Here is a 22,730-nt window from a genome sequence, read left to right as displayed (position 1 = left end):
GCAAGCTGCCACCGGAGCATACGGATTGACGGCGAGGAGCACAGGCCCAATCGAAGTGTAGATCTCGTCCTCGTTGTACCGAGCGGCCAGTGCGTCGTAGGCCTCCACCTCGTCCTTTGCTGAGGACAGAGCGTTGCTCCCAGCGCTGAGGGAGGGCATCAAGAGGTGAGCGCAGGAAAGAGGGCGGCGGCTCGCCGCCGGAGCAGTCCAAAGAGGGCGGCGGCTCGCCGCCGAGCAGTCCACACAAGGAAGAAGAATTAGAAACCGAGTAGCCCCCGCGAGCGTGGAATAGGGCCGGCCGCAAGCGGCGTGGCGAGGTGGCGAGGGGAGCGGTTGTGCATCCCTCCGGGGGCCCCTCTGCGCCGCCGGGGAGGCGTTGTTGGAGGCTAGGACGCAAGCGTCCGTCGCCTTTTTCAAACTCGGGTCCCACTCCGCTACGCTCCGACCCGAATTTGATGAAGTTTAAGGTGTTGCTGCGCAAAAGGGGTGGCGCGCGGGCGGCGCGGCGGCGCCGCAAAGAAGCACTCACTAGTCACAAGAGGTAAGTAAGTCATAATGTTAATGGGACACCAATCCTCACTCCTCACACTCGCACACACTCCATGCACTGTAGAGAGGAATGAGCGGCCACGGTAGGCACGCTGTCGCTCGAGGGGCATGCCGCCGACGAGGTTGAGCTCGTTGCCGAGGTACCGTGCCCGCTCTTTGTCGAATCGCCGCTCGCCGAGGCCTGCCAGCTGCATGTGGGAAATGAGGGCCAGATTGCACTCGACGTGTGTCGCAAGTCAGACTCCTTTGCAAAGCCAGGTGGGGCGTAGAAGACGGAACGCCACCACAGCCGGCGCCCGTGCATTTGCAACCGTGAATCTGCAAAGATTGAATTGGATTCGGAGTTTGTCGCTGGTCAATGCCTTTGTGTCATCCCACCGCGAGCGAAGCCAGTTCCATTCTCGAGAGAGTCCGCTTGCATCATCCTCTGCTGACAACTGCACCTGAATCTCTAGCCACCTTGACGGGTCGCCCTCGAAGACTTCAGCTGTGAGGTACGCTGGCCAGTCAAGCTTGGGGCCGTTCCACACAGCATAGAAGGGCTCTGCTTTGCCATGCTCGCCGTCCCAATCCTGGCGTGCCGCCTCCGCCTCTGCGTCGTACATGATCCCGCTGGATCTTCCTCACTCAAAACGGCTCTTGACGTCTTCGAGATGTGGCACAGGTAGGCTGATGGATGGCAAACGCGGCAATGAAGGCAGAGCTGCTGCGTCCCTTGCATCTGCCTCGCCACGTCCGTCGCACAAGTGCATGAGCCGGCAATCCGGCAACCATTCAGGGCTGTCAACAATCATACGTGCACCGTCCTCCCCCGCCAATTTATACGCCACCCCCCAGAGTTGCGGGCACATCTGCAGCTGCTCATGTCGGCGCCGCTCAAAGCCCAACACCATCGGCTTAAAGGGAACGAGCCCATCGGCGCCCACTGCTCCCAACAGAGTTGCCGCCATTGCGCCTGCGCCTGACTCGAGGATCGAAGCCTGCGCCTCTTCGTGGGGCAACAGCGCCGTGGAAGCCGCGGTGGTGGCAGCACGACTAGCAGCAGCTGCATCACGATAGCTGTCACGGTGGCCTTGGCGATCCGTCTCCTGCTGCTGCGCGCTCTCGCGCCGGGCCTGCGCGTCGTTCATTCCCGCCTGTCCAGCCGCCCGACTTTTTCTTCATTTTATTGAATGACGTATACTCCTGGTCCCAGGTCGGCTCGCCGGAAATCTGCAGGTACCAGCAGTAGGGCGCCGTGCCGGGCCCTCGCTCTTTGCAGTGGCGCAGGCTGGGGGGCGCAAAAAGCCGTCGCGGTCGTCCCCCCGAACGGACGGATCAGGGACGCATCCTTTCTGCATGCCCGGGCGCGCCGTTTTGAAACTTGTTCCGCGGGACGAGAAGTTTGCGTCGCCGAACGAAAATCATCGCAAACCCTGTCAGCAGTTCACCCTCGGGTATGTTCGTAAGAGCTACATACACTAAAAAATCCCACGATTGCACGAGTTTTAATTATTTTTTCGTGTGGGGGTATGTCATGAGTTGCCAATGGTACCGCGTCTGCGACGCGGGCGCCTTGCGGGCAGAGCCCTTAGCCACCCTCCCTTATGTCTTGCGCGGTCAAAAAGAAGAAGTGCCCCGACCCAACATTATGGCTTCCAGTATCGGACCTTCAAGACATGCGCTTTTGGCCGGTGGCCTCCTCGGACATGGTACCTCCGGTGAGATAGTGGCTGCCAGTTGCCCAGTTCGAGACTGGGGCCGATCGAACTTGAGTTGTTCGGAGGAGGAATCCGGCCAGCACGGGTACAAAGAGGGGTACCCGGAGAATCCCCAGCTGCGGAAACGTAGTGTCGCTCAAGAGGTGCGATACTGCGGGGGAGTGTTAGGTGCCTTATATGGGCTTCCAGTATTTGACCTTCAAGACATAAGTGTTGTAGAGCGACCCTCTAGACCTACTACCGAACCATTGCACAGGTGCGACGCTGCGTCGCTGCGACGGCAGCGGGGCAGCGTGCGGCGGGCAGTCGAGATGTTGCAGGCCGCTCGGTACCTGCTGCGCCTGACGGTCCAGCTGCCGTCTCAAGCGCTTGGTGCATGAAGATGTGTTTCTCACTTCAGGGGTCTCAAGAGACAAGCAAGACGGGTCGGATCCTGCTCGTGCAGGTGGGGACCCTGTCCTCGTCCCATCCCTTCCCCATCCCTCGTTTGGCGTGTCTGTTTTCTTTCTTTCTTTCTCTAGGTAGGTGAAGAACAAACAACCCGGACTGGACACCAAAGCGGTGCTCCGAGACGCTCTTGAAGCCCGTCTTGTTGGTGGACGGCACCAGAGATAGCTTCTCCGCCTCCACTGCTGCGCGCACCTCCGCCTCACCCATCGGCGGTGCGCTCAGAGCCGCCGCCGCCGCCGCCGCCGCCTCAGGGCGGTTAACGGAGCGGGCTTCCATTCTGCGTAGGTAGGTAGGTAGAAAGGTGAAGAACAGCCAGGCTCGGACTGGACACCAACGCGGTATGGGTGGACGCTAGACAGATGATGACGACACGCACGAGCGACACACAGACACAAACAGGCTCACAAGACACACAGCCAGCTGGCTGCCACACACCCTGAGTAGGCGTACACATCTGCGTCCCGAGGTTCGGCAAAGGTAAAGCGAGAAAGAAGCATTGACCGACTCGTCCAAGTACAGCCAAAATGTCGTTCCAGGCTCGCGCGATCAACAAGGCGCGCGAGATTGGGTTCGGGCCGTTGGTGCTGCTTCTCGTCGCGGTGCTCTGCGGGCTCAAGGGCCCGATCTTCTTTGGCCTCCTCGTGCTGCTCTGCTGGAACTGTGTCGTTCGCGACGCCTTCCACGCTGTCGGGAGTACGGTGCGAGGGCTGAGGCAGCACGGCCCTAGCCGGTCGGCGCCAAGCGCACCGCAGACTGTCTCCGAGTATCGCGCCTGGCTCCTCCGCTGCACGCACGCGCCGCTGCCGCCGGCCGACTCGCCGCTCGAGGTGTACGAGAAGCTCTACCGCGAGCATGGCGGGCGACCCACGCCGGACGCCAAGGCCGCGCCCACCCCCACGGATACGGCCGACGCGCCACCAGTCTTCGTGGACGGCAGCGGCGCTGTCGCCTCCAAGCTGCTGCCGCCGCCCTCGTCGCTGCGGCTGGCGGCTCTCGTCGCGGCCGCCTGGAGCGCGACGGTGCTCAGCGCGCTGGTGCCGCCGGCAGCCTGCGGGCTGGGCTTCAGCTGGCAGCTGTCTCCGCTCGGTGTGGCGCTGCTCGACCCGCGCACCGCTGCGCAGGCCCTCGGCGGCGGGCTCGGCGCGTGGGCTGTCTTCGACCGCCACCCGCGCAGCGTGCCGCTCCGGGCCGCGGTCGTAGCAGCCGGCGTGGCCGCCATCGCCGCCGCGCTGCACGTGCGCGCGCTGCTGACGCTGGTCGGCCCTTTCCTCTTCACCGCCTCGCCCCGCCTCTACCACTCCCTCGCCGGCACCGCTGTCCCCGTCGCGATCCGGTACTCGCTGCTGCCCGCCACAGCCGCGGTGGCGGCGTGCTCGGCGACGGCCCGGCGCGCGCCCGCCTCGCGGAGGAGGCGCGGTCCGGTCCGGTACGCGCTGTTCGCTGCTGCCGCGGCGGCGGTCGCTGTCGGTGCGGCCGCTGGTCGGCTGCCGCTCGTGGATGGGCTGAGGTCCGCCTCGGTCAAGGCTGGGGCGGGCGACTTCAGCGGCGCGAGGGAGGAGCTGTGCGGAGGCGTGCTCCGCTCGACGGGCCTGCCGCGCCTCTGGTTCTGCGGCGGCGGGGGAGGGCTGCTGCACCCGGACTCGGACCCCTCCTCCGCGGCCCGCGAGGCGCGGTTGCTGCTGGGGCTCAGCTCTGGCTCTGCCCAAGCTCGAGAGGGGCGGGTGCTGCGGGGGGCGTCTCTTCACGCCTCCCGCTGCGAGTAGGCTTCGTCTCGCTCGCCGAGCTCAAGGCGGCGCACCGCAAGGCCGCCCTCGCCACGCACCCTGACAAGCTGCCGCCCTCGGCCGCCGACGACGACCGCGCCGCAGCCGCGCAGCGCTTCCAAGCCATCCAGGAGGCGTACGAGCTCCTCCTCGCAAAGATGCCGCCGCCGCCGCGCTCGCCGCCGCCGCCGCCGCCGCCGCCGCCGCCCGATGAGGAGGAGGAAGACAGGGATTCTCGCGACGAGCTCTAGCCGTTCGTGTCTTGTTGTGTAACATGTGTCGCGGTGTGCGCCGTCGCTCGTGTCTCGTGTGTGCCTGTGTCAGCTGTCACCGCACCCCGAGGTCCCACACCACCCATCACGACCCAGCCGCACAACGGAGCTCGCCGGCCGTAATTCCAGTCGTTTGTGGACGGGAGGTTTGTCGCACTTTGTTGCCATGGCCGATGCTCCTAGGAAGAGAGGTCATCTGGCTACCGCGAGAGCGACCCAACTCGTCGACATCGTCCGATGATGGTGCCGCAAAGTCAGCCTTCGGAGGCTATCGTGGGGTCGAGCCGGCAGTAGCCGTGACATGATTGTGACATGTGGTTCCACCACCCCTCGTAGGCTTTGCCTCTGACCGCCACCGTTCCCAGGCTGCCTTTAATGGGATGGAAAGGAAGGCTCGGCGAGCGTGTAGAAGCGTGCTCGACCTCGTCGTGGCAACCTGTACGGCAGCGCTGGTAGGCGCGATGAGCGTCGTGCCACCTGACCCGAGACGGGTCGCAGGCGTCGTACCGAGCGCGTCGAGACCGTGTCCTGATGTGGTCTGCACGGGTGAGTCACGTCGGCGTCAAAGGAGCGACGTGTGACCTGTCAGAGCTTGATCTCCGATCTCAGCGGCGTCGAGTCGTCTCCGGCGCGCAACAAATGTACCTCTCCAGGACGCGCAGAGGCAGCTGCGAGCCTGCGACCCAGCCGATTAAGACGGCGTCACACCGCGCCACCTGCTGTGTGACGCCGTCCACTCGGCGGGGTCGCAGCTGCCTCTGGAAGGCACCGAGAGGTACATTTTTCGCGCAATGGTCAAAATCAAGGTTTTGTAACGCGGGCTGTGCCACACTGAAATGGCACTAGCCATTATCACCCCTCCACGGCGGCCCACGCTTGCGCACGCGGAGAGAAATCACCTCGGGCGGGCTCTATGTCTATCTCGCGGGCGGCTTCCACACAGCCGGCGTCTGCCACAAGCACGGCAGCGCCGCCTCGAGCTCGTTCGCCGCGTCGATGACCACGTCGATCGCGGGGTCGTCCTCCTGCGGCGCGTCGCCCGGCTTGGTCGCCTCGGCCGCCGCCTTGCTCGCGTCGTCGCCGCCCTGCCTGCCGCGCACCAGCACGGTGCGCATTCCAATCGCCTTGGCCGCGCGGATGTTCTTCATGCTGTCTTCGACCATGATCGCCTCCTCGGCCGTCGCGCCGACTCTCTCCAGCACGGCGGCGAAGGCGGCCGGCTCCGGCTTGCAGGCGGGCATCACATCCTCGACTGCAAAGAGCCGCTCGTCGGGGAAGAGGTCGCGCAACCCGAGCGCCTCGAGCACGCGAGCGGCATAGCGCCGCGGCCCGTTGGTGAATGCTACGAGAGTGAGCGGCGAGCGGCGGAGACTCTCGTTGAGCGCCTCGTCTGGCTTGAGGTAGCGCTCAAAGTCGAGGCGCGTGGCCCACCACTCGGAGAGCGCCGCCGCATCAAAGCACGCGCCCTCAGGGAGCTTGCCCTCGGCCTCGGCGACGGTGAGCGCCTTGACCGTCGAGTGGTAGCGAGCAAAGTACTCGTCGCGCAGCGCCTTTGCGGCGGCCGAGCTCTCGAAGCCCAACTGCTTGAGCATAAAGTCGTACACGGCGTCGCTGTTGCGATGCGTGGTGAAGCCACAGGCGACGTCGTAGAGAGTGTCGTCAATGTCGAAGACGAGGGTCGTTGGCGCAGTCGCCATGTCCCGACCGATGTTCGGGGTCGCTGCTTGCTGGGCGCGAAAGAGCTTGCTCGGGCAAAAAAGAATTCTGCCGCGGGTTGCGAACTGCACTCCAAGTGCTCCAAGTGCACACGGAAAGCCCCTCTCACAACAGACTGGCACCGACTGTCACCGCAAAAGGGACGCAAGCGAAAAGAACCATTCGAGCGGGGCAAACCTGGGAGACGGGGCTAGCACGACGTGTTCCCGTGGGTAGGGTGCTGGCGAACACTCACCCCGACCCCGCGAGCATCCGGGCGAGCGCGCTGAAGCCCGGCCGCTCCTCTGGCCGCGCGCGCGTCGCCGCCGCCGCCGCCTCCCTCAGTGGCGCCAGGAGGGCGTCCGAACCGGCGCCGTCGTGCCGCTCCAGCAGCTCCTCGAGCAGCAGCCCGAACGCCCTCGCCTCCATCCGCTCGAAGGCCGGCCGCTGCTCGGCGGGCAGGCCGCCGTAGTAGAAGGCCGCCCCAAAGTCGGAGAGCTTCGCCGTCGCGGCGGCCGACTCATCCGCGGCCGCGCGCAGGCTGGCGCGGTGGGGCCTCTTCCGCCCACCTCCGCCTCCGCCACCGCCTCCGCCTCCTGCGGCCGCGTCGTCCCGCCAGAGGATGTTGTGCGCGTACAAGTCTCCGTGCGAGAGGGAGGAGGCGTGCAGGTGCTCGAGGGCGAGGGCGATGCCTGTCCACGCATGCAGCTGTGAAGAGGCGCCGCTTAGAGCAATCGTGCAGGCGCTCGAGGGCGATGCCGCGGGCGATGGCGAGGAGCTGCGGCCCGCTCCAGCGCGCCTCCGGCGGGTAGGTGTCCCTTGTGATGCTGCTCATCGACGGAGGCTTGCCGAGCGAGGAGAAGCCTGCCGTCGCGCAGCAGAGGACAACGCCCTCAGAGGATCGCGCCCTCAGAGGCTGGGGACTGGCGGCGGGGGCGAGGGCGGGGGCGGCGAGGCGGCTCGCCTGGAGCCCACTCGAGCACGCCGAGCAGCCGCCAGCCGCTGCCGCCGCCCCCACTCGCACCCTCGTGCTCGCCGTGGCCCTCCTCGAGGAAGCCGAGCCAGCGGAGCACGTTGGGATGGTCGACGGCGCACGAGGCGCGGACCTACAGGACACGTCCAGCGTCTGTTGGACATGTCCGGGTCAGGTCGACGGCGCACGAGAGGCGCGCACACCTCGTCCACGTTCCTGCCGTCCGAGGAGAGAGGCGCCTTGTACAGCTTGACTGCGACGGTCGCGCCTATCCCGAGCAGCCGCGCCCAGTGAAGAGCCGCCCCCCACGCTGCGTGACTGCGAAGGGTCACACGCCGTGCAGTCTTGCCCGCCGCACGACCGACGAGGTCCCTTCTCCGAGGGTGGCGCCGAGGTCGAGGTCCTCGAAGCGGACCTGCTCGAGCGAGGCGCGCGCCGGCGCCGGCGCGACGCACGGGTTCCCAGCCACGGCTAGCCACGTCAGCTTTGACATCTCCAGCAGCCACGGCGGCAGGGACGGGAGGCGGTTGTTTGCGAGGCGGAGGAGCTCGAGCTCGCGCATCGCGCCAATCGACGCCGGCAGCGACTCGAGGCGGTTGTTGGCGAGCATGAGCTTGCGCATGCGGACCAGCGTGCCGAGGCTCTCGGGCAGCGCCGTCAGCCTGTTGTCGGTCAGGATGAGCCACTGCAGCGATGGAGGGAGAGGCGCCTCGCCGAGCGAGCGGAGGCGGCATGACTTGAAGCTCAGCATGCGCAGCCTGGGCAGTGCGGCGACGGCGGGCGGGATCGCCTCGAAGTGGTTGCCAAGAGCGAAGAGCGTCTCGAGAGACAGCGGCAGCGAAGGCAGGGTGCGCAGTGCGTTGTGGGACACGTCCAGCTTCACAAGCGCCGGAAAGCCAGCGACGGCGACCGGAAGCTCGCTGTAGCCGCAGTGCTTGAGATCGAGCTCGGTCGTGGACACAGCGTCGTACGAGGAGAGGAGGCAGCGGTCCTCCGTTCCAAGAGCGCACAGCGCTCCGCTCAAGTGAAGGAGCGCAAAGAGCGCGACGCCTCCGCCGCAAGCGAGCTTTGCGGCGGAGGTCTCACGGCGTGCTGGACGGCGGCGGTAGTCCTCGCTGCCCATGTGCATGCGGGGGCGACGCACAAGCGCAGTCGTTACGATCTCGGCGAGTGCCAGACCTTCCCGAGCAGCCGACCCGTCGGCGAGGGCACATAGTACAAGCACCGTGATGCTAGGTCTCTTTCTTTTCACTAGAGCAATTGGCCGGCGCCCCTTGGGCGCCGGACCCGCCCCGGGGGCGTGGCGTGTCTAGTGATGTGGCACGTCTAGAATAGATCAAGAGATCAGTAGTCAAATCAGAAAAGAGAGGTAAAGGAACACTCCGGGCCTTCGTAACCGAAAGGTGAGCTGAAGTGCTCAAGAGTATCTGCGTCGTACTTGAGATCGCAATCTAACAAATCGCTCGTGGCGGGTGTCTCGTGGAACGGTGCATTCATTAGCACCTCGTACGGCGACATTGCATTGATCACTCGACATAGATCAGACCGGATCTGAGCCTTCAACTCCCTAATCTGTGGAGGGTCGAAAATATGCTCCATAGAACGTTCGAGCATATTTTTCTTCCACTCTTTCTCGTCTTTCGCTTTGAGTAGCTCTTTGAGCTCGGCAACGCGAGCATGACCGTTGAAGAACCGTTGAAGGAGCGCGTCGTACGCATATTGGTAGGGCAGCTGTGGGAATCCGTCACAAGCTACGTCACCTTCTTTGATCTCTTCAACACTGAGCGATCGGAAGAGGTCTTCTGACACGCACCGCAGCCCCCGCTCCGACCTTCGGATCTCAAAGTCCGTGATTCCGTGTTCCAAAGCCGCCCTTGAATCCAATTCCGTACGTGGCTTTTCCAATTGAGATAATTCCGTATTCCAATTCAAAGCCCGTAATTCCGCAATCCTAACACGCACCGCAGCCAACCGATGCTCTTGCGGTCTCAACCTGTGCATGTCGAGCCATTCTTCCGGTGAAAATTCACTCCAAGGTTGTGGTGCATTCATTAGCACCTCGTACGGCGACATTGCATCGACTTCTCGTCGCAGGTCAGATAGTATCGACGCACTCAGATCCTCAATTTGTGAATTCAGCTCCTCGATCTGTTCCTCTCGGGCCTGCTCTCTCTCTTCTAAATCCTTGCGAGTGAACGAATAGTGGCTGCAGCCTCTGAGCATGGCTCTGAGCTCTGAGTCCCGCTCATGGCTACGGCACATGCGGTCCAGAAGCGAGTCGTACGCGAACTGGAAGGGCAGCTGCGGGAATCCCTCACACGTAATGTTGTTCTTTCGGATCAGATCCGCATCGAGTCTCCTGTACACGTCTTCTGACACACACCGCAACGGCCATTTGTTCTCCTTGCAGAAGGTTTGGTACCCCCAACTGGCGCGCCACTCACGCAAGAGGTCGTCCGTGAGGACCAAGGTGCCTGGTCGTTGATGAATTCCCCCCATGATGATGCAGAAATAGCTGCCTGGGACTCGTCGTTGCTCTTCAAACCAGTTCTGCATTGCCTCAGACTCATGAGTGATGCGGTCACTCGTCTCTGTCAACCTGGCCATCATTGGCTGTCCCTGCTCCATGTATGTCCTCCATGCAACATCGCGACGGTTGACCTTGACGATCTCCTCTCGTCCATTCAAGAGAAACACCCGAACTCCCTGCACCAAATGTCCATCGACGAACTCCCCGTCATGGAACTCTCCGTTGCTGAACTTGACGCATCCCCTCCCAGTGAACTCGAGAAATGATCCCTCCCGTTTCCAGTGGCCGTCGTAGCACCTCACGCGGATTTCGTCCGACCGGTGGTCTTCTTCGAGATACATTCTCGCTCCTCTGCCAAAGAGGCCTCGTATAAATACCTCGTCGATGAAATGCCGATCGAGATCGGCCTTCTTGGCTCCCATCTCCTGTAGCTTGACAATACGTTGCGCATTCTCCCGCTGAACCTGCTGCATATCGACAGGAATCTTGCCGCCGAGCGTTGACGGTGGCTCCCGTACGCTGTACTGGATGGTCGCTGACGGGGGCGGCCGTCTCCCGAGCACCTTCTCCCACGCACTCAAAAGACGCTCCCTGACTCCGCTGGCCGAGGAATTCAGCACCAACCAGGTGAGGTTGGCCAGCTGAAAGAAGAGTTGGATTGTCGGCGTCTTGAAAGACTGCGAGCGCGCTGAGCTATGCTGCTGCTGTCTCTGCTTCTCTCGCCGGTCGCCGTCGTCGGGCGGCCGCTGGCGTGCAGTGCGGTCTCGGCTCTGCTCATGGACCTTTTTCTGTGCCTTTAGGCGCTCTGCCATCAGCTTCCTGCGGGCGTCTCGCTCCTGCTCCCATCGGGCGTGATCGGCACTGAAGGCGGCCGCGTTCGCGTACGGCCTGCCCGGCCCGATTTCCTCCTGCCGTGGCTCGGCCCGAAGCTTGTCCGGCAGGGGAGGCACGTGGATGGTCGAGGGGCCGGCACCGGCCGACATGCATGGAGGGCGAACGCGCGACCAAATTTTCGGGCGGACAAACCGCGCGGGCTGCTACTTTCAATGATAGGGACTGGGGGAACAGCGAATCTTTCTTTCCTCTTACACGGGCCGAAAAGAACAACGATTGTGCCATAGGGTTTGGAACTGGTGAGGTGGTGTTGGAAAAAGAAAGCCAGGGGAAAAGCCCAGCTGGTCAGAGCGCCCTCCCGGCCGGGCCCTTGATTTTCGCCCAAAAAGAAATATCCGGGGAAATCAAGGCGGCGCCGCAGTGCTTCCGGCTGGCTGCGGCCCCACCCCGCACCCATCAGGCGGCAAAGACGCTCACCTCCGCGTCCTCGTACTCCCCCGTCGTCGCGACGTCGAGGAAGGCCTCGCAGACCGACTGTGCAACACGCCGAGTGGGTGTGAGCAGAGAGGAGGTGGGATCGGTGTGGCCCACGCCGCCTCCCTCGCCTGCATCTCCACAAAGAAGGACAGCTTGGCGGCCGTGTCGCTCACCGGCACCAGCTTGTACGTCTTGACCGGGTCTGTGTAATCCTTGACAAAGCTGCTCGTCTTGAGCACCGTCGCTCGCAGAATCGTCACGCTCAGACCCATCGCCTTGCGGTTCGCGAGGATGTAGTCCTCGGCCGCCTGCATGTCTTCGAAGCAGGCCTTGAGCGCAACCTGCGGTCGGGCGAGGGCGGTGTGAGCGACGGCAGGCTCCGCTCTGCCTGCGGCCGCAGCGGCGCGCCTTCGGCACAAGCCACGCCACAAAGCAGCCCCACGCTCGCCGGCCCTGCTCGGCGCTGTCGCCCAGTACGATGGAGGACATGCTGAGGAATCGCGGCGGCGTCTTGCCAGCCTTTCTGAGGGACAGCAGCGCGCCCATCACAGCCTCCACGCCGGGCGAAACCACCCACTCTGGCGGGTTTGTCATGCCCAGAAAGCTCATCACCACATCGGCGCCATCCATGAGCGTCTCCAATTTGTCCGCGTCCGTCACAGAGCCTTCCACGACCGTGATCTTCTCCAAGTCCTCGCTCTGACCTCCGAGGTCCGCGAGGAGCGGAGCCAGCTTGTCTGGAGACCTAGCCAGCACCCGCACCTCGAGCTCGCGCTCGATGGCGCCCTTGAGGGCCCATCGACCGGTCTTGCCGGTGGCGCCAACGATGGCCACGACTGGCATGAGCGACACAGCGGCGCAAATCCAGTATGAGCCCGACCCAGGTCGTAGTGTTCTTGCTCCCAGCGTCTTGCTCCCAGCGCTTGCGCTTCGGCGGTGAGTGGGTGCACTAAGGATCCCCCACCCACCCACCATCCGGGACCTACGATGCGTTCACCCACCCACCCCCACCCAACCACCCTCCCACCCACGATCTGGGGCCTACGAAGCGTTTACCCAGCCACTCACTTTTCAAGACTATATGAATGTCCTGTCTGGTTTCAAAAAACGCAACTATCTAGATACATGTAGGGACCCCCGTCCCGGCGGTCCCGCACGCAGCTCGCGCGCATCTATCTATCTCAACAAACAAAGAGTTGTTTGGTATTGCTAAAAATCTCTCTCTCTATCTCCCTCTTAACCCACCTCTAACATCACAATAGGGGATCCCTACAATTGTAACCTCCGAGAAACCCATCGGGTCGCTCCTCATCGCAAACCCTGTCAGCACTCCTCCTCCGGGAATGTACGTAAGAGCTACATACACTGAGAGAGAGAAGAGAGAGGTGAAGGGGGTGAACCGTGCCATCCTCGATCGCCGTGCAAAGCTCGCTTCCGAGCTCTCACGCCGCGCGTAGGGCCCTTAGGAGCCTAGAGAACACAACCCCCTCTCTCTTTTCTCCCAGTAGCTAAAAAGAAAGAAAGAAAGAAAACACACAACCCAAGGGAGGGATGGGAGAACGGCACGCCGCCACCACACAGGGATTTTAAGGAGAGGAGGGTGTGATGCGCTAGCCGTCGCCCACCCTGGGGGGTCTGCCTCCTCGTATCTCTTTTCGCAGTCTCTCGCCGCTTCTCGCTGCAACCTTCATGCCACCTCGCGGCTGTCCCACTCTCGTCGTTCTCTCCCTTGTCACTTCCCCCTCTGTCGCGTCGTTCTCTTCTGCCTCGTCCTGCGACGCCGCCGCCTGCCGGTCCCTTGTTCTCGCGGCTTCTTTCGCCTCTCGGCGCAACTCCGTCCTCCTTGCGGCGTATCCTGGCCCCTCGAGTCTATCGAGCTCCCCTCGCGCAAGGACCACATTTCTGACTCCCACTCCGATCATTTGCCTCCAAGTCATGTTGTTGCTCAGGTCCACTCTCTCTTCGAACACTCGTGCCTCTACGGATGATGCCGGCGCTGGGGTCCCCTTCGGATGCATCGTGACATCTGACAACTGAATTTCCACTGGTTCGTCCTCCTCTGAGTCATCTTCCCCGTCCTCCTTCCGCTCGGCTCTTCGCTCGGTACGTTCGGTGTGGCTCACCCTCCATGCCGTGAACAGGCGCTTTATCCACCCTATATTCTTCTCTCGTTCCTCTGCCCGTGCCTTGGTCTTGTCGTTGTTTCGCACCCATGTCTGTATGGCAATCGAGGCTGCCTTCCCCACTACCTGTAGTTCACTCGTCACCTCTCCCGCGAGCTCCCTTCTCTTTCTTTCGGGTATGGAGTCCGTGAGTGCGGGTAGCGTGCAGGCAATCACGGGTGCTATTTTGTCGTACTCCTCTTCGGCGAGCGCCCCAAATCTAGACCCTTTCGCCTTTAAGGAGGCTGCCCTCGCTCGTCTCAGGAATGTGGCGGTGTCTTTTGAGTCCGGCGCCTCCCGTTCAACTCTTGCTGTCGCCCTCGCTGTGTGTTTGTCGAGCTTCCGCATGAAGTGACGCGCCTCTTCCTTATTTCCAGCGCAGCTGCCGCTCAGTATATGCGCCAACGACGCCTGTGGTGGCTCACTGTCTTCTTGTTTCCAGTCGTCCCAGTCTTTCAGTTCCCCGCGTCTCCTCCTTGCCTCGCGCGCCTCTTTTGCGACCTCATCCCTAGCCGCTTTGCACGCTCTGCATCCCCAGAACGCACTTCTCGTGGCGGGGCCCCTCATTCCCCGTTTCTTTTCCCCCTCTAGAATACGCCTGTGGTGTGCCCCATGTGGCACCCCGACCTGTTGTCTCACCCTGGCCCCCAAGATCGTTTTGGTCGTCACATTGTGATCCCCGACGTCGTCAAATGTCGCCCGCCTGTCCTTCCCCCCGTTCTCGTCTGGTAATCTCATCTTATTATCCCATCGATGCTTGAGGCTGGCTACTGCCACTTCGCTCCACAACCGTCCCGCCACCCCTGCCGTGTGCGACCCCGGCCTCACTGTCTTTCGATATTGCTCGCACACCCACTCGTGCGCGCTCTTACACATGTGTCCGTACGTCCGTCGGTCCACTATCTCCCTCTTCTCTGCGTTCTCTGCCGCCTCCCTTCGCACCGTGTACATGCATGGCCGCGTCCGCACCGCGTCCCGCACCACTTTCGAGGCGTCCTCCGTGTCGTTATCCCCGAGGTGTGCTGTCGCCACCGCGTCGGCGTAAGCGTTGCAGGCTATTCCCACGTGTGCTGGCACCCACATGAAGACCACCGCCTCTAGCTTCGATCTATAGTAAGCGATCGCCTCCAGCAGTCCGCCTCTCTCCCAGTCCCTCAGGCCTTCTGGCATCCCTTTGCGGTGCGCATTCTCAATCTGCTGCAGCGCGGGTTTGCAGTCGCATAGCACTAAGCACCGCCGCGCTTGCGCGTCGCTCGCGCTCGCCATTTTGCGTAAGTATGCGAGTATCGCGTACATCTCCGCGTCTATCGGCTCCCACATGTTCGGCAGCTTTCCTCCCCACATTCCCGCCCCAAACGCTATCCGTATCTCCCCTTCTTCACAGGGTCCGATTCCGTTGGGATCCTTTACCTGTGCGTCTCCCGGGACGCTCTTTCCGAATCGTGTCGGTCCTTCGAACACGCCGTACGCCACCCTAGGGTTCGGCACGTACTTTCCATCCTCCGCCCTTTTGTCTTCATGGTCCTTTCCTCCGTCCGTCGCCGCAAAGTGTGTGAACTGGTGTGAGACGTGCAGCGCGAGGCATGTCTGCGCTACTTTCACGTTCAAGGCTCGTCCCTTCCCCGACCGCAGCGGCTCGCTGTCTTTTCCCATCTTAATTCGCTTCCCGTTGCCGTCCGTCAGCTCTCCCCCCGTCTCAAATTCGTCGTATCGGAGCAGGAAGCGCGTTAGTGGGTCCTCCTGTAGCTCCCCTACTCTGATCGCGCTCGCCCCGTGTCCGTGCCCCACGAACAGCTCGTAGTCTTCTTTCTTCCAGTTTATGTGTCTCTGGGGCGCCCCCTCTGGGAACAACGTCTCATCCGCCCCGAGGCTCCCCTCCTGTCGCTCCCTCTCCTGTCTCTCCATCATCTTTCTCACCGCGTCCTTCGTGATCTTATTTTGCTCGGGTATCAGTAGCTAAAAGTACACTGAACGCGGCAGCACCGTTTCTTCCGCTTTTCGACGTCCACGGCGGCGAGACTAAGAGCCTTCGGCGAACCGACCGGCGGCGACAGAGTCCTCTATTCGGACCGGCTAAGCTCGCAGTCGCCGTAATCACCGCACACCACGCTCGGTGGCGCATATATGCGCCTCCCGCTGAGCCGCCTCGGCGCCGTCCAGCGGGCGACAATCGTGAGCATGGCCGCCTCGGCGCTGCCAGTGCAGCGTCTACCTTACCGAGGCGTGCTCCTCGACTGGACGCAGGCCGGTGCGCCGCCTCCCTCCGAGTTTGAGGCGCGCATTGCGCCGAGCCTCGAGCGGTGGACGGCGGAGGGCGTCAAGTCGTGCATGTTCAAGCTACCAATCGAGAACGCCGGCCTTGCGAGCGTGGCGGCGCAGCACGGCTTCGTCTTCCACCACGTGCCCCTCGACGCGGACGGCCGCCACGTCGTGCTTAAACGCTGGCTGCAGCCGCGGCTCACCGACAAGGTTCCGCCCTTCGCGACGCACCAGGTCGGCATCGCGGGCCTCTGCATCAGCGACACGGGAAAGCTGCTCGTGGTGCGGGAGTGGCGGGACGACGCCGAGAGCGGCACGCGGAGCCCTTCGGCGCAGTGGAAGCTGCCCGGCGGCCTCCTCGACCCGGGCGAGTCCTTTGGCGACGCATCGGTGCGAGAGACGCTCGAGGAGACGGGCGTGCGGACCCGCTTCAGGTCGCTGCTCTGCTTCTGGCACCGGCACGGCCTGACTTGGGGCAAGAGTGACCTCTACTACGTGGCGCGGCTGGAGCCGGAGGGCGGCGGAGAGCCGGAGATTAACCTCGACCCGGAGGAGATCAGCGACTGCCGCTGGATGAGCGTGTCCGAGTTCCTCTCGACTCAGGACCACCCGCTCATCACAGCGGTGCTCAGGCGCTCGTACGGGATCGAGGCGACCGAGGAGGCTGCGGCGGCGGCGAGCTTGGCGGAGCAGCCAACGCCGCTGGTGGAGCTGCTCGAGGCGGGCGTGCAGTGGCCGGGGCGAGAGCCGTACCCGACCTACTTTGCGAGCTCCTGCGATGCGGCGGCGGCCGAGGGTGTTTCTCGGTAACACAAATCTCGACGCGAGTAGCAATTAGGAAAGATGGAAGAAAACTCAGGCCGACGGCCACACACGACACACAGCGGACTAGGAACTAGGCAGAATACTGACAGGTGACAGAGGTGAGAGGAGACGGACTTTCCCGGGGCGCGGGGGCGAGAAGAAATAGGCGAAAGTTAGGATGGCGGGTGGGGCGCAAAATCTCTCGGCTCTTCTTCTTGTTTGGGTGGGGGGCATCGGGGGGGTTCCCTAAAGCGGAGAACCCGGGAGGGATTTTACACAGAAAGAACCGAAAGAAGAAATCAGAGGGCGCGCCATCACCAGCGCGCCATCACACCCACAAAGAACCCTGCACAAAGATCGCAAGGGCGGGGACCTGTTCCTTTTTACCCATCTCACAGGAGCATAAATAAATAAATACAACGGACATCCCAAGCTAGGGCTGGGTCGAGGACAGACACGTCCCCACCTTTGCAGGATTTTGCAAAAGCGAGGGGGGAGGGCGCATCGCCGCGCGGAGAGGGCTGGGCACAGGGCACAGGGGATCTCTCTCGCATAGGATATGCACTCGGCGGCACGAGGGCAAGGCTGGGCGTCCTATGTTTGTGCTCCCCCCCGGACCCCTCGCTCTCGGGCACTAACCATCTGACAGGAGCACGTTTTATTTATTATTGAGTTTGTTTATTTATTTCAGCGCGCCATCACACGGCGACGCCTACTTGCGAAGGAATGCAAGTGTCGCGTAGGAATGCAAGTGTCGCGAGCGACGCGCAGGCGCGCCGGTCTGAGGGACCACACTCCGCCGCCCGCGGCGCCCAAGAAGCGGCGAACGACGAAGACGAAGGGGGCCAAGGCAACCACGCACGTTCGACGCTTACCACCTTGCCCGCGCAAATGCGCTCGCGGCTCCTCCCGCTGTTGCTCCTGCTCGCCGTGACTCGCGGCTCCTCGGCTCTCTCCGCTCTGCCGCCGCTCGAGCGTCGTCGCGCGGATCTCGCCTCCATCAGTCTCGAGTGGCTCGTGCAGCGGCCGGCGGGCAGCGAGCCGCCGAGCTCGCCTCCGGTGCTATTTGTGCATGGCAGCTTTCACGGCGCGTGGTGCTGGGAGCGCTGGATGGGCCGCTTCGCCGCCTCGCTTGGCTGCGAGTGCCACGCCGTCTCGCTGCGCGGCACCAGCGGCTCTCCCACCGGCAACTGCCGCCAGCGCTCCGTCAAGATTGAGGAGCACGTGTCTGACCTCGCCGCCTTTGTCGACGGCCCTCTCGCCGCGTCGTCGGCCGGCCCGCCCGTCCTGGTCGGCCACTCCTTTGGCGGCGCCTCGGTCCTCAAGTACCTCGAGGCTGGCCACGCCGCCTCGGCCGCCGTCCTGCTCTGCTCTGTCCCGCCGTCGGGCAACAGTGCGATGACGCTGCGCTTCGTCCGCCGCTCGCCGGCGGCCGCGTGGCTCCTCGTGCGCGGCTTCGCCTTCAAGGAGGCTGCGCGCTCCTCCTCGGTGGCGAGGCGGCTCTTCTTCGACGACGAGATGGGCGAGGAGGAGGTGGAGGCGCACGTGGCCCGCTTCGCCGCCGACTCGAGGTGCGGCATCAACCTCTCCGACTTCAACAAGGCGCTGCCGTCGCGCCAGGCGGACGCGGTCGGCCGGGCAACGTGGCTCGCCACGGCCCCGCCTGCACTGGTGATCGGCGCCGAGGCGGACGGGGTGGTGGACGCGGAGGGCGTGGAGGAGACGGCGGCCTTCCTGGGCACGAGGGCGCGCGTGCTGCGAGGCGCGCCGCACGATATCATGCTGGCGGCCGGGTGGGAGGCGGCCGCCGACGAGGTGGTGCAGTGGGTGGACGGCCAAGAACTTGCCAGAAGCTCGCCGCATGCGGCAAGAGGATAGAGAGCTCTATGCGCTGACCGAAGTGCGAAGACCGATATGCAGGTTGGCGCACGGCCGCACGCTCCACGGAGCATGCTTTTTATTACTGTATACTGAAGCTGAAATCGCATTCTTTAGTCCATTGTGCATATTGAGTCGCGTATCGCTATCGCCTAAGGCCTATCGGAGGATGACGGAGGAGCGAGGACCCCGAGCCGGGCCGAGGACCGAGGTCCCCGCGCCTCGAGGACCCGCGTTTCGACCGAGTCTGAGAGGTCTCGACACTCGGGGCCGCGGGGTGGTGTGTGCCCCCCTATTTGCCCCCTGATGCATGCACACGCACTGTATCCTAGTGGGGCAATAGGGGTCCCGTACCATGCGGAATCGACCCTATCAAGTGCTCAAGTGCTCAAGTGGGGCACTCTCTCTCTAAGGTAACATGATGGTTGTGGGATCCATTGTGCGGGGCACGTCCGTCCGCCGTCTCCTGAGCATCAGCGCGTTAACAATGCAGCACTTTGACGGGCGAATCCCCGAGAGCGCGAGCCCCCCCGGGCCAATATACCGACGCGCAGACCTAGCTCGGTACCCTTCTGCTATCCTGCACGGCGGCCGCGCCAAGGGGGCGCGCAGTCGCGGCGAGTCGGAAAATAACCGGGCGCCACCGACAGCCCGAAGATCAAGGTTCGCTGAGGTGGTGCTGACGAATGACACGACTCGCAGGGTGAGGGAGGGCGCAACATTGGCTCGCCAGGCGTCCCAGGCTCGACGAGTCGCGATGGCCTGCCAGGCTGCTACTGCAAGCGGCGCAGCACCCGAGGTGTCGCCGTTAGCGACAGCCCCAACTGGAGAGGAGCGAGTGTCGGGGGAAGAGGACGAATCGGCCGCGGAGACGGCTCGAATGGCCGCCGCGATCGATGCCGCCTTTCGAAAGGCGGTCGTTGATGGAGTGCCACGCCGCAGCGAGGCGGTGGAGGCGGCTGCGGCCAGGCTTTCCGCAACTCGGGCGACGGCGTCGCGCCGCTCGGAGGGGCTGTCGATGGCGAGCGACAGAGATTCGGATGTCTCCCTCGGCGCTTTCTCCGTGGCGCTCTCCGCCGTCGCCTACAGAGGCGTCTCCCGGATCTTGACGCAGGCGTGGGCGTCACCGATGCTTGCCTGCACGCTTGCTGCGTGTGGGATGGTGCTCACGCCATTCCTGTTTATCAGCCTCGTCATGACTGGTCTCGGCCTCCTCTGCTGCGCCCCCGTGGCCCTTCTCGCCCTGTGCGGCACTTTGCTTCCCTCCGCGCTGCGGCAGCTTACCTCGGGCGCCGTCGGCCTGACGCAGAGCGGCGTCGTCGCCCACGCGTTATCGAGCGCGAAAGCCTTTGCCGTCGAGCGGCCGGTGCAATCTGTTGCTCTTGTGGGCGGCGTTATGACCGCTTCGCCCCTCGTGCTCCTCCTCCTTGCGGTCGGCGCCTTTTGGTACATCGTCCTCTTCCCGTTGACGGTGCCCCTCACCCTCTACCTCGGCTACACTCGCCTGTTGCCGCCGCTGAGGGAGGTTCTCACTGACCCCGCCACCGGAAGACTCGAGTGGCAGTGGCCCAAGCACTGCGCGTATCGGCCCTACGCCGAGGTCCCCTCGGGCGACTCAGAGGACGAGTCGGACGACGCCTACATGCACCTTGACGGCCTGCGGCCCGTCCGCGCCGCGCCGAGGATCCGGAAGGAAGACCAATGACAGGGTTGCTTTCTGCAGCTCCCCAGCCGCAGACGTTTCAAGAGAGAGATTTTTAGCAATACCTTGTTTTGTGGCGTTTCGATGTTTGGGGTAGCGATGACGAGTCGGTGCGAGCTTTGAGTGTCGAGTGGCTACAGAGATGTATGTATGTATGTAGGAAGGTGAAGAACATCGGACTGGACACCAACGCGGTATGGGTGGACGCGAGAGAGACAGCGAGGCCGGTGTTATTCTTCAATCCACCTGCTGGCTCGCTCGAGAGCCACTCGCCGCTCGGCCCAGCGGTACGCGGTACGGCCAGATCCCAATACCGCGCCCGCTGTGCCTACGCCGCTGATCGAGCTTTAGCCTGACCGTCACACTATGCTCCTCCTGCCGACGCTCGCGCATGTGACCCACGCCACTACTGGTCCCGCGTCGCGGGCGGCCGCATCTCGCGTGTCGCGAGCGCCGCTCATGGCTGAGCAGCTGCGTGCGCCGGACGGCTCCTTTGGCGCAGAGCTGGGCGTGGACGATGAGCTTTCGTACGGTGTGCGACTGCCCGACGAGGCCGACGACGAGGCGGACTGGCTCTTTTTCGACCGCGCGCGCATCTGGGTGCAGGCAGGCGACGGCGGCAACGGGTGCGTTGCTTTCCGGCGCGAGAAGGACAAGCCAAAGATGGGGCCGGCGGGCGGCAACGGCGGGCGCGGCGGCTCCATTCACCTCGTCTGCGACGAGGGACTCAACATGCTCAAGCAGGAGGTCCACTTCCGAGCGACGGGCGGCCAGAACGGCATGGGCAAGGCGCGGCACGGCGAGTCGGGCGGCGACGTCACGGCCAGCCGCTCTCTGTCAGAGTTCTCTCCCTTCGCACGCGAGGTGCGTGGCTCACTCTCGGTGAGTGGCGCTGGTAGGTGCGCGTGCCGCCCGGCACGGTCGTGCGGCAGGACGAGGACGACGCGCTGGTGGGCGAGGTGCTGCGGCACGGCGACAGCATGCGCGTCGCTCGCGGAGGGCGAGGAGGGCGCGGGAACGCAGCCTTCAAGACTGCCCGGGACACGACGCCTCGGCTCGCGGAGCAGGGCGAGCCGGGAGGGCAGCGCTGGCTCAAGCTCGAGCTCAAGCTGCTCGCGGACGTGCCTCGCGCGCGCTGGCCACGCCGCAGCCCGCCCGAGCCCCCTCGGCACGGGAGCTTGTTCGGAGGGTAGGTTGGCTTGGTCGGCGTACCCAACGCGGGCAAGTCCTCTCTCCTCGCCGCCGCCACGAACGCCAAGCCGAAGATTGCGCCGTACGCCTTCACCACCGTCACCCCCAACTTGGGCGTCTGGCGCTCCGCGGCGGACACCGAGGCAGACGCCCGCTCGCTAGCGCCCCGGGGCTTGAGGCGGGGCAGGGCTGAGGCGGCGCGCCCCTCGCTGCAGGCGTCGCTCGTCCTCGCCGACATCCCCGGCCTGCTCGAGGGGGCGCACGAGGGCAAGGGTCTGGGGCGCGCCTTCCTGCGGCACATCGAGCGCTGCAGGCTGCTCCTGCACGTCGTCGACGGCACGCGCCCAGACCCGCTCGGCGACTTTGAGGTAAAGGTTTAGCCTACCTAACCCTAACCCTAACCCCAGCCCAGACCCGCTCGGCGATTTGAGGCCGCGCGCGCGTGCGCCGACGCGGCGGAGCCCGCACACGCCAACCGCCGCAGCGGACCCTTGTGCAGGCGGTCAACACCGAGCTGCGCCTCTTCTCGCCCCGCCTTGCGAACAAGCCCCAGGCGCGCAGAGCCGCCCTCGCACCGACAAAACGACCCGCCGACCCGCTTTGGCTCGCCTCGCCAGGTCATCGTGCTCAACAAGCTCGACGTGCCCGCCGTCGCGGAGGCGGCCCCGCAGCTGCTGGAGAGGCTCGCCGCCGCCGCCGGGCATAAGTGCGCGCTGCCTCCGCGCAGGCACAGCCGCAGCCTGAACGCGCTCAGACCCTTTGCACTCCCACCGCAGGCGCGTCCTCGCCGTGTCTGCGGCTTCGCGCGCAAACGCGCCAGCTCCAGCGGGGTAGCCGCGCCCTCTCTTGCCCTGCTGAGCCGGCCCCGCTTCCCTCCCTAGGTGCCTGCGCTGATGGGCCGGCTCCGAAAGCTCGTCGCTTCGGCGCCCGCCGAGCCTCCCCCGTCGGTGCTCGAGCCGACCGTCGCGCTCGACGAGGTCGAGGAGGCGGCCGAGTGCAACGTCGTGCCGGTCCAGCCGCGCGTGTGGGCCGTCTCGGGCGCGCGCATCGAGAAGGCCGCGGCGATGACCAATTGGGACTACCACGAGGCGCAGGAGCGGTTCCAGCGCATCATGGGGGCGCTCGGTGTCTCCGCCGCCCTTAAGCGGGCGGGCGCCGAGAATGGCGACACCATCATGGTCGGAGCCGTCGACTTCAAGTACTACGAGGAGACGGCGATGGCAGTGCGGGCGCGGCTTGCCGGCTACGGCGACCGCGAGGAGGAGGAGGAGCTTGGGGAAGGGGAGGGCTACGAGGCGGCTCGCGAGCGCGCGCGACGGAGAGCGGCAGTGGATGCGGAGCTACTCGAGCTTCTTGAGAGCGATGGCGAGGTGGAGCAGTTCTGACTGACTACCAGACTAGGCACAGATCTGGGGCGTCTCTCCATTATTCCGAATCTCTGGGGTGTCGCGACATATGCAGTCTGGAGTCTTCGTCCGCTGGCAGGCAGCA

The 22,730-nt window shown here is 64.2% G+C and overlaps 7 protein-coding genes across 7 annotated transcripts; 5 read left to right on the top strand and 2 right to left on the bottom strand.

Annotated features, from left to right (window-relative positions):
- Positions 1–5,583: 5,583 nt before the first annotated feature.
- EMIHUDRAFT_443932 (hypothetical protein) lies at positions 5,584–6,490 on the bottom strand. Its single transcript, XM_005776217.1, has one exon. The coding sequence runs from the start codon at positions 6,429–6,431 to the stop codon at positions 5,652–5,654; it is 780 nt and encodes a 259-aa protein (XP_005776274.1). The 5' UTR covers positions 6,432–6,490; the 3' UTR covers positions 5,584–5,651.
- Positions 6,491–11,148: 4,658 nt separating this feature from the next.
- EMIHUDRAFT_457844 (hypothetical protein) lies at positions 11,149–12,187 on the bottom strand. Its single transcript, XM_005776216.1, has 3 exons — positions 11,652–12,187; positions 11,372–11,584; positions 11,149–11,300 (listed from the first exon to the last, which is right to left on the bottom strand). Exons 1-3 carry the CDS (start codon positions 12,084–12,086, stop codon positions 11,223–11,225), a joined length of 726 nt encoding a protein of 241 aa, XP_005776273.1. The 5' UTR covers positions 12,087–12,187; the 3' UTR covers positions 11,149–11,222.
- A 3,432-nt stretch (positions 12,188–15,619) lies between these two features.
- Positions 15,620–16,258, top strand: EMIHUDRAFT_55537 (hypothetical protein; the record flags this gene model as incomplete). Its single annotated transcript, XM_005776215.1, has 1 exon — positions 15,620–16,258. A coding segment is annotated over one exon (639 nt), but the record flags the coding sequence as incomplete, so codon positions are not given.
- A 1,101-nt stretch (positions 16,259–17,359) lies between these two features.
- EMIHUDRAFT_74244 (hypothetical protein) lies at positions 17,360–18,346 on the top strand (the record flags this gene model as incomplete). Its single annotated transcript, XM_005776214.1, has 1 exon — positions 17,360–18,346. The coding sequence occupies one exon, from the start codon at positions 17,360–17,362 to the stop codon at positions 18,344–18,346; it is 987 nt and encodes a 328-aa protein (XP_005776271.1).
- Positions 18,347–19,226: 880 nt separating this feature from the next.
- On the top strand, positions 19,227–20,051 carry EMIHUDRAFT_238984 (hypothetical protein; the record flags this gene model as incomplete). Its single annotated transcript, XM_005776213.1, has 1 exon — positions 19,227–20,051. The coding sequence occupies one exon, from the start codon at positions 19,227–19,229 to the stop codon at positions 20,049–20,051; it is 825 nt and encodes a 274-aa protein (XP_005776270.1).
- A 573-nt stretch (positions 20,052–20,624) lies between these two features.
- On the top strand, positions 20,625–21,604 carry EMIHUDRAFT_45555 (hypothetical protein; the record flags this gene model as incomplete). The annotated part of the gene is made up of 4 exons (XM_005776212.1): positions 20,625–20,864; positions 20,948–21,169; positions 21,242–21,355; positions 21,434–21,604. Coding segments are annotated over 4 exons (747 nt in total), but the record flags the coding sequence as incomplete, so codon positions are not given.
- A 528-nt stretch (positions 21,605–22,132) lies between these two features.
- Positions 22,133–22,624, top strand: EMIHUDRAFT_238982 (hypothetical protein; the record flags this gene model as incomplete). Its single annotated transcript, XM_005776211.1, has 1 exon — positions 22,133–22,624. One exon carries the CDS (start codon positions 22,133–22,135, stop codon positions 22,622–22,624), a length of 492 nt encoding a protein of 163 aa, XP_005776268.1.
- Between the last annotated feature and the right edge of the window lie 106 nt (positions 22,625–22,730).

Source organism: Emiliania huxleyi (genome assembly GCF_000372725.1).
Source record: "Emiliania huxleyi CCMP1516 unplaced genomic scaffold EMIHUscaffold_280, whole genome shotgun sequence".
NCBI lineage: Eukaryota > Haptophyta > Isochrysidales > Noelaerhabdaceae > Emiliania > Emiliania huxleyi.
The sequence above is the reverse complement of the archived record's forward strand: the minus strand, read 5'-3'. Positions and strand labels throughout refer to the sequence as shown.